The sequence below is a fragment of the Xiphophorus maculatus genome, chromosome 22 (assembly GCF_002775205.1).
Source record: "Xiphophorus maculatus strain JP 163 A chromosome 22, X_maculatus-5.0-male, whole genome shotgun sequence".
Classification (NCBI taxonomy): Eukaryota; Metazoa; Chordata; class Actinopteri; order Cyprinodontiformes; family Poeciliidae; genus Xiphophorus; species Xiphophorus maculatus.
The window spans coordinates 15833770-15847539 of record NC_036464.1 but is presented as its reverse complement, the minus strand read 5'-3'; the positions used below and the strand labels follow the sequence as shown (position 1 = coordinate 15847539).

At 37.8% G+C, this 13770-nt stretch overlaps 1 protein-coding gene across 33 annotated transcripts in view; it reads right to left on the bottom strand.

Moving 5' to 3' along the window:
• Positions 1-3234: 3234 nt before the first annotated feature.
• LOC102216920 (calcium-activated potassium channel subunit alpha-1) overlaps positions 3235-13770 on the bottom strand; it is a 156304-nt gene continuing 145768 nt past the window's right edge. For 25 of the 33 annotated variants that reach the window (XM_023327680.1, XM_023327681.1, XM_023327684.1 and 22 more), the window contains 5 exons: positions 12135-12329; positions 11596-11714; positions 11275-11499; positions 8972-9000; positions 3235-6331 (listed from right to left, as the gene is read on the bottom strand). In XM_023327680.1, coding sequence (XP_023183448.1) covers positions 6180-6331; positions 8972-9000; positions 11275-11499; positions 11596-11714; positions 12135-12329 — 720 coding nt within the window. In that variant the 3' untranslated portion in view covers positions 3235-6179. The remainder of the gene's footprint in view (positions 6332-8971; positions 9001-11274; positions 11500-11595; positions 11715-12134; positions 12330-13770) is intronic. The other 8 variants (XM_023327687.1, XM_023327697.1, XM_023327709.1 and 5 more) reach the window with 1 other exon arrangement.

The following is a 13770-nucleotide window of genomic DNA, read 5'->3' as shown; positions in this document are numbered from 1 at the left end:
ATGTCCTTTAAATTTAGCGCTGTCTAATGATACTCTTATCTCTGCAGGCTTTGCTTTGACATGTTATTGCTCTAGCGTGGCAAAAAGAGGATTATTTCCTCAATGAATCATTTGCTTCTTGAATAACTGTATCTGTGGGCAGAATTCACATTAAGAAGCTAAGCATCCTGATGCATCCACATTCACAGAACTGATAGTGAGATACCTCCAGTGATGTCCTCTGCTCATCTGTGGTTGTTGTCTCCGTTCAGATATATGAGCCAGCGTGGACAGAATACTATTCCCACCCATCACCGAGCATGCCAACCTGATCGACAGCCTGACAGGTGAACGTGATGGAGCAGCTAATAGCATGTCAGCAAATATAAATCAAGAATAATGCCAGAGCCAATGGAAAAGCGGATTGGTGGTGCAACTTGAATGGTGGGGTCAGCAACTTTTGGCAGGGGGAGCAGGAAGAGGACTGATAAACTGCAGTGAGCATTAATGTGAATCTGATACTCAAGGTCACTAACATCTCCTTCTCCAAATGTCTTCCTGCGCTATTTTTGCAGCACACACTATGTCCTGATATGACATGCAAACACACACAGGTAGTATGCATGATATTTCTCGTATTACCAAAATTCAGATTCAAGCCACTTAAAAACAGGCTTATACCCATACTAAATCCTAGTGTAATACCTCAGTACTGTCAATGTCATGCAGAGCCAGTTCAAGGTTGCATTAAGCCATAAGAAGATTTTTATTTGGGGCACACTTCTTGCAAATTTTTTTTTTTTTTCTTTTTGCAAAAAGGTAATGTGGGCCACAAACAACACCAATACTTTCATTAGCTTTGTGTACAACTGGCAAAAACATTACACCTTTCCAGACTCTTGTCTCTATAGTTTTAATTCCAGTCTACTGCTGGATAGATGGGGATAATGGGAAATTAAAGGGAGTCTAGAAATACAAATGTTTCAACATTTTAAAATTTTTTTTTCCCCCAGACTGTGTAGGAACCCTGAACTGGTGCGCATCTCATCTGCCGTATGGATTAAAGACCCTGACAATATTTACTTACTTGAAATCTTGGCAGCTTTAGAGTCCAGTTAAAACACACATTACATTTTATTATTACATATACATACAGCTGTATTATTGAAAAATCACAAGTTCTGCTTTGGCTTTGTTTGATGCAATGTGTGACACATAGATAACTTGGCTTGTAAAATATTTCAGTGAAGGTTCCAGTTAATCCTTAGTGAACACAATTTATGTAAAAGGTTGTTTTCCTGACCACTTTGCTTTGAAAGATGTAAAATGTATTAATAGTGTTTCAGTCAGATGGGCGCTGCACTGCAGAGCACAACACTTGAGACAAGCAGATAACTGAATCTGTTTTACTAAGAACATTAATGTAAAGGTTCAGGAAAACTTTGGAAAATAATCTGATGGACCTATAAAACATTTTTGCAAGTCCTGCACATAAAAACAAGCTATCAATTTTTAAGCTGTTCCCTGGAGAGGGAGGCCCCTTATACTAACTAATTCAATCTGGTGGCAGCAAAAAGCCGTCTGAGTTTGTGTTTGGAACAAGATGTTTACATACACTGAATAAAATAATTTATACCCCTTTTTCCATAAATATATATATATTCTGTGCACCAAATATACCTCCATACATATCTATTCTTTTGCAAATGTTAGTAAATTACTATACTATGGTCCCTTCTGTGTAGAATAAAATGGTAAGAAAAAGTGAAATACATGAGGACGTTTCTGATAAGAATAAAAGACAGAGATCCAAACTTTAGAACACAAATACATCCATTTTAATTTGAGAAAATACAAAAAGAAACCATGTACAATCTATGTACAAACTTTTTGTACAAGACAGAATATTTATCAGCAGATTATATTTGACAGAGTCAGGTAGATCAACTCAGCACCATCAAATAATCCGTTTATCCTTCATATCTAAAACACATCCAAACTAATTAGAATGCTATGTCAGACTCCTGTATGCTGCAATGACAATATGTCAACAACTCCTACCTGGGATAATCAACAGTAATATTCTGAAATCTTCCTGAAATGATAAAAAGCAACATATATTTGGACAAAAGTGCTGAACGCAACTTTAATGTGTTGTTAAGACTTGAGACCTCCCTCCATTCCCCATCTTCTATATCATACCTAGTACAATGTCCTGCAAATAAATCATATCCATCTGTTACGGCTAAAAAAAATCTAAACAATAATACTGAAAATAAAACTAATGCAACATACTGCCACATTAACATATTCTTTGATCTCGGACTGAAGTTGAAAACCAAGTGTGAAGTAACATCTACAGTCTTGTGTGTGAATCCTTCAGTCATCCATATCTCACTGTACACTGTGACAAGACCTGCAGCAGAGACAATATGCATGATTTGACCTCTGGGGGTTCTAACTCCTTCTACTCTCTGCTCCAACCTCCTGAATGCCACTTTTCGCTTTAGTGGGACTTAATTCTAGGCCCTTCTTCTGACCTACTGCACTGCCTGGCACTGTACTGGCATGGAGGCATTGGTGGCTTGGATGTTCTCCATGTCAGTACAAGACTGTTTCTCACAGTTGGGGGGGGGAGAAAAAAAACAAGCACTTGGACTTGACTGGATGACTGAAGGATGCTCGCTCAAACAAAAGATTCATGGCACTTAAAAAAAAAAAAAAAGGTTTAGAGGTATACAATACAAAGACATTGTTAACAGTGCAGGAAGAAGACACATCTTAATCCACTGTTGTTCATAACGCTGGTTTGAATGAGTTGCATGATGGGGGCTCAGGTAGAAAAGTCATTAAGTATATGGAAAATAAATTCATGTGTTGTCAGTTTGAAGCATTAAATGCCTTAAAGGTACCGTGTAAACAAATCAGAAGCAGTTGTGACAGTTTGTGACAGATAATGACAAGCTGGCAAAATGGAATGTAAATCTCGGATTATAACAAAGTAAAACCCAGGAAAGCTAACAATGTTCTCCCTTTTGATAACCATTGCTGAATTGGTGCTACCTTCTACCTCAGATGTTTAACCACATCTTACTTTTCCTTAAGTAGTCTCTGCATTCTTAAATGAAACCCAATATAATTGTTTTATTCTTAAATTTGTCAGTTCAGTTTGAGTCATTGTCACATTAATAATTTCTTAGCATTCAGGCTAGCAAATCTGCTATAAACATCCCAATTCTACAAATATTTTACTCACTTTTTTTTTTTTAAAGAAATCTATTTGCTACAATGTGTGACAATGATGTAATCACAGTTCCAAAAGTTCACTTCAGGACAATGTGTATGAAGCGCCATTATAGTTACACCCAATAGACAAACACTTAAGCTCGGATCATTTTGTTTGAGAAAGACGTGTGCTCTATATCATGGGTTGAGTTTACACAAACATATTTAGCACAATATATATTTTTTTTCCATATTCAAAAAGGGCCTCCTATGTTTGGAGTTACTTTTCCTTTACAGTCTATAGTGAAGAGAATCACTGCAGTAAACAAACAGCATCTCCCAGGCATATTTATTTATTTTACTAAATTATTTTGTCTCATGAAAACACTAGCACACTGTGCTGTAATTTTCGCATCTTCTTTCCCCACACTAGAGACCTAATTTAGGTCAAACATGTCTCCTGAAGGTCAGTTAGTTCTGGCCTGGACACAGTGGGAGCAACTTCTTCTTCTTTGACTCTTCACTCCAGTTGCTGAATTCCCTCCCCCACCCCTCCAAAACATAGTTCACCTCCACCTACCCTTACACATGATTTCATAGACACAATGCACCTAAACTATGCGTAAGGTGAGCTCAAGTTCATTTCTGCATGCACTCAGTGGAGCCGAGGTGTGAGTTTTGTCTGCTCCGGAGCGATGCATTCTGTTAGAGGGTGCAGCGGGTGACGGAATTAAATAGTGAAAATAAATACCGCTTTTTATTTCATAAACTCAATTGATATGTTAAAGATTCTGAATATTTATCTTCCAAAGCAATTCCTTCTAGATTATTTGTTAGAAAAATAAATATAAATCAGTTATGTTTATGGTATAAAATAAAGTTTAAATATAGAAATTCACCACCACATTTCTAGAAGGCTTAGTCCATAACAGCTGGATTTGGATCTACAGGCGTAAGCAGGCCGGCATTAAGAACACAAGCACATCTTCAGTGTACTTCAATGCTGTCTGTGGACTTGTTGCATTTCAGCCAACTATGGTTGAGTCTTACAGGATAGAGCGCAGCTGGTTAACTCCTGAAACTTTTGAGGGATATGGCATCTAGATTGGCTGCAGAGAACATCCAAGCTCTTAACTGCCTCTGCGCCAACCTTGTGCCAGGCAGTGGCTCAGATCAGAGAAGGGCTATTGATGCCCACTATTATGCGCTATGTGGCATTTCCTGCTACAGAGACCAACTTTAGGGTGACACAAGAAAAAAAAAAACATTCAGAAAATGCAGTACTGTTCTTTTTGATCCCTAGTCTGCCGCAGATGCCACGGCGATATGTTTAGGAACGCCAATCAGCTGCCGTTCATGCTAGACCAACCATAGTTGGGGCTCTTTCATTTTATCTTTAATGCACCTTGACTAGTTGTAGATCCAAATCCTCTAGTTTTTATCATTGTTAGTAACTTTGCTTTAGTACTAAGATCATACATGCAGTTCCCTCCAGGCTGCACCAGTGCATACATTCCAGTGAGGGTGGATGCTTTACACTGACACAGGAGATACAAGTGGCTGAGATGCACACTTTTACACACACAACTTAATGGATGACGCAAACACTATAGTGTTTGTGTTAACAGTGGCGGTTTTTGAAGTGGACCACGGCCCACTGCGCAGGGCAGCACACTGTATGGGGCATTCTGGCTTTTCTGTTTATTTGTACATCCATTCAACATTTAGCGAATGCCACCAAGTTTTTTTGCGCAGTGTAAACAGAGTTAAAACACACTTTAGAAATGTCTGATTATGTTAAATTAAAAACCAATTTCATCATTTTTGTTTGATCTCGACTGGATTTGTTGAAAATCCAAAATTCTTAGGCTGATCACACCTGAACAGTAAATTTCTATACTGGACAGAAATTCACTGAATACTGCTGAAATATTCTGTTCCATTTTCCTTCTATTCCTCTGAGGATTCAGACGAAGGGGCTTGCTTAGGGTACCATTTATATAGGAACCGCCACTGTGTGCTATAAACAGGGATTAGGCACACATTTGAGGTTGAATGTGAATCTCAGCCTCAGTATTTGACATATCTGCAGAAAACATATGGGTACAGAGTTGTCTTTCAAGAAAGCATGAACCTTCATTGCACCATTTTGAGTTAATAGATTTCTGCTTTGCAAGGTGATTATGTTCTGCAGGGCTGGAATGCTCTTGCTCAAAGTGACGATTCAAGGTAAATCTGCAAACCATAAGTAACATGATGGATAACAACCGAAGAACAAGATTAGTATGCATCCAAAGCCCAGCACCCCTTCCCTTTCTTTTCCTCCTCCTTCATTCCATCCATATGCAAATCTCCTCTGAGACAATTTACTGCTGAGGGGGGTGGGGGGTTGATGCTTCCAGTTGTTCTGTCAAAAGAAGCCTTTTTTTCTAGTTTTAGTGCAAATAGAAAACAGAAGCAGACAGAAGATATGATGACGGTGAACCCAGCTGGTTTTTACGCAACGCATCTGGGTGGATCTTTGGGAGATGATATTGTCAGTTTATCGCTTGAATCCTCATTCTCCAATAACTCATCACCACCTTAATCCATGGTCTTATGAAGAAGTGAACTATTGCAAAGAATAACAGGAAGTACTTTTTTTTTCTTGTCAATTCTTAAAATAATTCCAAAAAAGTGCTAGAGGGAAGGGGCTGTACAGTCCTTATTTGATTGTCATTATGTACATCTTTATGGATACATGTGTAAATTAAACAGAGTCCAAAGTATGGAATTAACATTTAGGGTATACACACAGGAGGTCCCTTCTTGTCCGTGTTTCTGTCCAACCCTTGACTGGAAGAAAGAGTGAAGAAAAATGTGTCAGTCTTCAATACCCCTGGGGGCATTATCATCCACTGGTGATCTCGGTTCGTCTCTTCAGACAGAGTGCACAGATGTCTAGCGAGTAAGCAAAGAAACCCTCATGCCCCTGTTCAGCATTCATCTTCAACTTCTCTGATTGGTGGAATCAGGCTACTAGTGGATTTGTATTGGTTGACTTGGTTGGCCATGTGAGTGCTCATGGGCTTGATCTGAATGTTCCTTGGGTAGGCATTTTCCGGTTCATCTGTAAACCATTTCTTTTCTAAAGAAAACAAGGCAGAAGAGGAAGAAAACTACAAGTTAGCTTGGAAACGTTTGCAACGTCAGGTTACTTACAACCAAAATGCCTCAGTTTAAGTGAGATCAGTATTGGCATGGCACTGTTTTGCAGTTAATCTCAAAGTGTAAGGCATATAAAACAATTGGAAGCCAATTTGAAGTTCACACAGTGGCATACATTTTCAATACATCTTCGAAAGCACATGTGAAAATATCCATTTCAGTTGGATAAAAGACAGTAATAATATAGTAGCTTTAGTGCTACAGAGTGAAACGTTTGGTTATGTGTACAGGCTTTAAGACATCTATCTTTAAAAGATTTTGGTTTCCACCAAAATATAGAACTAAGAATAATGTTTTAATTTATGTAGCAAACCTCTTGCTTCAAGAAGTTTAGGTTGTACCATTATAGAAATGTATGTATTGTTGTAGAATATTGAGGTAAATATAGTTGTTGCAGATTTTCCACAGTTTTTATGTTGTTTCTATTGTCACATAGTCCTAATATGTCTGCGAGCTTTAACATATTGGTCACCAAGATCGACTTAAGATATCATAAGCAGCAACAAAAGTCCAACTGTTTAAGAATACCAAAGCCTATCATATATTACATCCAAGAATGAAGATAATGCACACATTAATAATGTCATGAGGACTGTGATTCTAAATATTAGTATTGTTTGATATTAGTCAGACAGCTGGATGCAACAGTTTTAATTTTTGTTTTAATGCTAACCATGCCATTGAACAGTTCATTTATAGTTTAATGACCATCAATGTCTTATTGTGTATAGATTTTTTATATTTGCACTTAGGGTTGCCTACAATTATTGTAATTTTCCCCAGAATCTTATGTTTCTGGTTAAAATGTACAATATTGATAGACTTTTAAAAGCATAATGCCAAAGTTAGTCCAAGCTCACATTTAGGACCTAGAGTATACTGAAGGTCTTTGCCACTACTTTCTGAGCACATGCCACTAAAGTAGAGAGACTTAAAGAAAGACCTCCTTTTTATGCTGTTTCTAAATTGGGCATAGACAGGAAGAATTTAACCTTGTATTGTTTTTTGTGTGTTTTTTTGCATATAACTAGCTGGAAGCAAAAAGTAATAGTATACCGACACTGTGATTAGTTAATACGAAAGAAATCAATTGAGAAAAGCTAGTAGGAAGGGAAACTGTTTAAGCAAAATATAGTTTGGAATAGTGTTGCTTCTCAGGGTAAACTGCCCTATTTGTTTTAGTAGGCTTCCTGCTCTAATGCAACCAATTAATATGGATAAATTGTGTCAATAGCTTCTACTAAGCCTTGCAAAAGCCCTTTGAAGCAGGGAAACCTGCTACACTTGCAAGATAGTTTGCCTTGAAGAGGTAGGCCCAGAAACACTGATCAACATAAGCTTATCATAATCGCAACTCTTTAATCTAAAATCAATTTGGAGTTCACAGATTTAGCAAAATAGTTATTGTTTTAGAAACACGTTTTCCATCTTTAAAAGAACACGAGTACATTTCTGAGGTGAGTGAGGAGTGTATTGCCAGTTGTCAGAAGTTTGTAAACCCTCACATATCCCTTTCAGGTTTAAGTTGTAACAACCAATTTTAACTTTGCTAGGTGGAGAAATGTGTCTGGGTGTGTGTGTTGGCTTGAATGTGTGAAGATTCATTTGTGAGGTGGGGTGTCTGTGTGTGCATCAGCAAGTTTAAGGCTGCAGGGCTGTGTGTTAGAGCACAGACATTTGATTTGTAGAATCGTGCCCGAGGTGAAGCAAGATGTCTGCCATCTCTCTCCGCAGTCTGCTGTTGATACGGTAACTTAGTGATGTCGCCTCTAACCAGCATATCAGGTGAACAGGGTTACAAGGAGGGAAGTTACAGACTCATATCCCCCTCTTTAATATAAACTTTAAATTGGTCACACCTCCCACTTCTCAGTGTGACCGATGGCACAGGGCTGGACACACTTTCTTTTAAATTCTGTGAAACGGTAAGTAAATTCACTACATCAGGGAGGGGGAGAAATAAATGAGTCTGACCTACATGCGAGTTAACATGTGAGTTTGCACAGTTGAAAAACTTGTTGCCACTCTGTGCTTTAATTAAACAGTTGCTAGGAAAAAAAACAACAGTATCTTACAACACTGCATGGGAACATATGTGTGACATCTTAAAGCCTGCTACAAGTCGTCTGACAGCATTCAAACAAGAGGGAAGATGCACAGACACACAGACCTCTCACACAATACAAATCATCCCAAGTTCAAACAAATCATAAAAGGGGGCATGGAAAATAATGTTAAAAAGAATGCATTTCAGAGAAAAAGAATACTTAGATCATCAACTAAGGAAAATGCACAAAAAAGTGGGGAGGGTATTGTCTCAGCCTCATGCAATGTGGAGATGGGCCTGGTCATGGCAGATAGGAGGCAGGAGCAGCAGCAGACATTTTGCTTTCCACATGAAAGCAAAGCTTAAACTGAGGCATGGTTTGCTCAACATCTGGAGAAGAAAAATAAAGAAAGCAAACTCCCCTCGTCATAACAATATCCACAGGGGACATAGTTATGAAGCAGAACCCCAGGTAAAAGTTGCTAAGTCATGCAGAATCGTTAACTTGCATACCTTGGCCCATTCTATTCATCCTTGTTGCACTTCAGAAAAAGAGGTAAGTAATCTACTGTAAGTAAGTAATATTTACAGTCAATACACAACGGACAAAATTACCAACCACTCTATTTAAAGCTTGCATGTTGTTACTTCTGCATTTGGGTCAGTTTAATACATCTTAATTTCAAGATGTATTGAGAACATCTCATCTTCACTTTGGTAAACCCTGAGTGTAACCAAAACAAATCTGCATGCTTTTAGTATCTTGTGTCACGGTTTAAAAATTCATTTTTATATCTCAAGCATAATATTTTAAGGGGAGAAAGAGCGGAAAATGAATACGGCACCCTTCACAGTTATCTGCACCGTCTGACTTATGGCTTATAATAAATTAATAATTTCTCGCAGTAGAATAGACTCTCAAATGTTTTTAGAAAATTCCAACATTTAACACTGAACATTTATTCAGTGAGGGGACAGAATCTCAATACCTGCCTGATCCAAGACATTGCAACTTGGATCAGAAGTTGCAATGTCTAATTTCGGTGTTGTCAGATATTTTGTGTTTTAAATTTAGGTTTTTGAGTTGCTGCTCCCCACTGAGGTAGATTACATGGCACATTAGGCTCATGATGAACTACTTTTAAATGTTTCCAGACGTTGCCAGTTTGTTGAATCTCCAAGTTTCTGTCCTCAGATATTTTTCCTGCCTTTGTCTTCTCCACTGGATAAATCTCATCTCATCCAAATCTCATCTCACTTTATTAACTCAAATTGGACCTGTAGACTTTTCTGTTGCTATTTTTGTCTTCAGTGGCGTTATGCACTGATGCCAAAGTTCGGCAGTCCAGACTGAACAATGTCGGAACACTCGGCAATGCTGCTGAGCAGCCTTTAGTTCAGACCCATGGCGATTTTTGTGCAGTCACAGCTGAAAAGACATGTGCAAGCAGGACATCCTACAAACGTTCAAAAAACTATTTGACACAAATCATACAGTTTAAAAGATAACTACACAAAATGAATGTAAACTTCTAAATGTGAAGTAAAAAAAAAGGATTTAGCAAATTAAAAATCATTCTAGTTATACCAACTGACCGAATATATAAACATTTAATTCAAAATTATTGCTTTGTTTAAAACATGGCTATGTGTGATTTAATGCAGTGTATGTAAACATCTAGTTTCAACTATTAATTTAAAAACCCAGCAACAGATAAGGGAAGGTTTAGATACTCACCATTTCATAAGATCAACACATATATGCTTTACGTGAATCAGATGTTTTCTAGTCTTTCCATTTTTGAGATATGGTTTTTGAGTCACTTCATGTTTATGCTCCAGGGAAACTAAAGACATAATGGACTACTAATAAAATAATTGTGATGCTTTAACCAAATGTATAATCTGATTCATTTGCATGTTACATTCATTTAAAAGAAACTGGTTAGGTCCAGATAATTTTGATAAAAGTACTGAAAACAAGCAAGATATGAAAACTTTGCTCAACTTTTTTTAATGTGAGATTATCCTACTTCAATGAAATATAAATTTTTTAAAGAGTTATTACACTTTTTTACCAGGGATACTAATAAATGTGGAGGGTGCTGCAACAGAAGTAAGAATCCTATATTAAACTTGAAATAATTTTAGAACTGACTTATAAAAAGAATAGAAAATAAAAGCCTTGTTAAACACGGACATGCAAAACAGCACAACAGATGCACCATGATTGAGAAAATATCAACACCGCTAATGGTGAATGATCTTATGAATAGTACTATATCTAAAAAGCAGATTTCCTTTATTCTCAGCATATCCCACTATACATCACGGAACACTACAACCATGATCTAGTCACTGATCATGTGAACAAATAACCACTAAACAACAACTACAAACGGCACAAATACACCAAGTTAGACATGAAACAGCTACACAGAACAGGTGGACCCAACAACATACTAAATGTTTGTTATGATGACATTTTTACTATAAGCTTGTTTCCAACAACAATCAGTGTCATCCAAGCAAGAAGTTAAATTATATGCTTTGCCAAGAATCAATAAGAAACAAGTGTGAACCGTTTTTCTAGCAGTTTTATTGATTTTATGTTTTTTTTTCTTGTTATGATCGCTATGACGTGAGAGTGAAAACTGCATGCAAATGGTTGTGAAGAAAAATAAAAACAGCACAAACCACACATTACATTGTCATCACAGCCTGCACACAAATACACACAGCTAAAATACACAGGTCATGTGTAAAACACTTAACATGCAGATCAACAGCACACAGTACACACAAGTGGCACCTACTTCTGTTTTTCCCTTGCCTCTCTGCTCTTACTGCTGCGGTTCTGCCGGTTGGAGGGAGGCACCGAGTGCACAGAGGAACTCTTTTTGCTGGAGGAATGGGAGGAGTGGGAAGAGTGGGATAAGCTTGTCCGTGACTGGCCAGCATTGTGGTCAAACTGCATGAGGCAGAAGATCAGGTCTGTGGGCACCAGCTCAAACTCGTAGGGGGGGTTTGTGATCACATATCTGGCCAAAACGAAAAACATCGGAAAGGTTGATGCACGACTCATTTTATTCCCAATAATGATGAGCTTTGGTGAAGAGAAAGCTCCGACACTGTACCGTTTTGTGCACTGGCTTGGTGTGCCGAGATGAGCATCTCTTAATCTGTAGATCCCAAAACACAGCATGTTGTATGTTTTCAGGGCTTTACAGAACAAGTCACCGTAGCAGCCACCGTCCTGGTGAAAAATCAAAAGAAAAGTATGTTAGCTAATGAACTCCTTCATTGTCAGTAAAATTAATCAGCTCTTTACTTGCTTTTTATTCCTAGTGAATGCCAACTTTTAGCACTAGAGACTGCAGCAATCAACAATGTTTGTGCACCAAGCCATAATTTATTCTAGAGGAAAAAAATCTGCAGAACTAGAAGCTCTGAATAACAATAAAACCTTGTAAAAACAGGTTGGAACCAATTCAACTTGGTGTTTCTTTGCAGCACTCTTTGTCCTCTATCAAAGTGTTCTCCGCCCACTGAGGCCTGCTTTTTGTGATTACTGTTGCTCGCATAGGATTAAGGATTGCGACAAGCAGAGGCGACCAGATGTGTGCTGCTGGGTAATGCCAAAACGTTGTCATTTCCGCTCAAAGCATTTGCTTACCCCTAAGTCAGCAAACGGGCCATCATACAGGGCCAGCTGGGCGACGCGACACCTGTCTCTGTTGGCCAGCGTCTGTGGCGTGCTGTAGCCTCCTCTGAGAGCGTTCTCCTCAGCCAGCAGGGCCTCCAGCTCTGGCGTGGCTCCTCCCGTGACTAGTGTCCGGATTAGTGTGAGGATGTTATCGTTGAAGTATGTCTGAGGGGACACAGATGGGTTTTGTGTTAAAAAGAAAAACCTCCCCCAGTCACCACTAGAGGTGTGATATGAGAACGGAATAAACAGACAGCCAGTTATGTTGACCTTTACTATGTCTCCTTGCAAAGAAATGAAAAAGAAATGAGCTGATGACCCAGGGCAATAGTATTTTTCACCTCTATATTTTATTGACTGAAAACCTAAAAAATATTCCCTTGTGTTAAGTCTCACAATTGAGAAATAGTGAAAAAATATTTTTAAAGAGCTTCCCTTTATTTTTTAGACCACTCTTTGTAGCCCCTGATTCAATTTTGGGTCTTAAATATAAATTATATCTGATTCATATGCTCCATTTAAAAGCCTATTTTTTCTAGTACTCAGTCCAAAATACAACATGAACCCCCATTGAAGTTTGAAATTTTGGGCAACTTTGAGACAGTGCTGTCCCACCTCTGTTTCTAAATGTTTTTCTTACCACGTAAAATATTTTCTGACTATATAAAACGGACTGAAAAGACCATAACATTTAATATCTAAAATTGATGAATTATGTGAAATGTAAACTTTTAGTATATTTTAAATTTGGAATAACTGATAAATGTACTACTTGGAAACATGTACAAGCAAATATTTAAAGATAATAGTCATAATTTAATGCTGCCAGATCATTTGTGTTGCTTGTTTCTATGATGTTATACATGTTACAAAAGAACTAATTGATCGTTTTTGGTGTCTGCCCTTATTGTCAGAGTCAGTACTGAAACATTGCGCAACAGATACAAATTGCAGACCCAGTGAGTAAAAGAAGGAAACAAGCCCAGCTTTAGAGTTTGTGCAACATGCAAATAGTCAAAGAACAATTTATCAGATATATTAGTGGATCATGGTCTTAAACTGAAAGTGGGTTCCGAGAACCGATCTTACTAAAGGCCCTATTGTTCAACCTGGCCAGCGGAGACTCTATTTAATTCATAAGTTAGTCAGATAGAAATGTTTGAGTTTACCTTTTAGAACATTATATATCTCAAAAAGTGGACAAGCATTTTCCTCTTACCTGCTATAAATCATAGAGCTGATATTTAGTTTTGTATAGCATAGCATGGATTAGCCTGAGTATATTTCTGAAAGTCCTTGCCCATTCTTTAGCTTCAAACCTCTCAGATCTTCTGCATAGCTCCTTTAAGCTGTTTTTAGATCAAGGTTAGTTGGTTAAGAAGGTCTTACCTTGAAAGAAAAGGCATAAAACCTTCCACTGATGGACAATGTGTGTTAATCAATTATTATTCTGGCTCACATTGTGAGACTTTTTTGTTTTTCAAGCCTTCCCATAACATACAGCAGCCTTGATAAACCAAACCACTTTTACTTACTTTTTAAAAAGGACTTTTATGTAGTTTTTTTTAACCTAAATACAAATATTTATCTGATTTCCTAGTGTCCA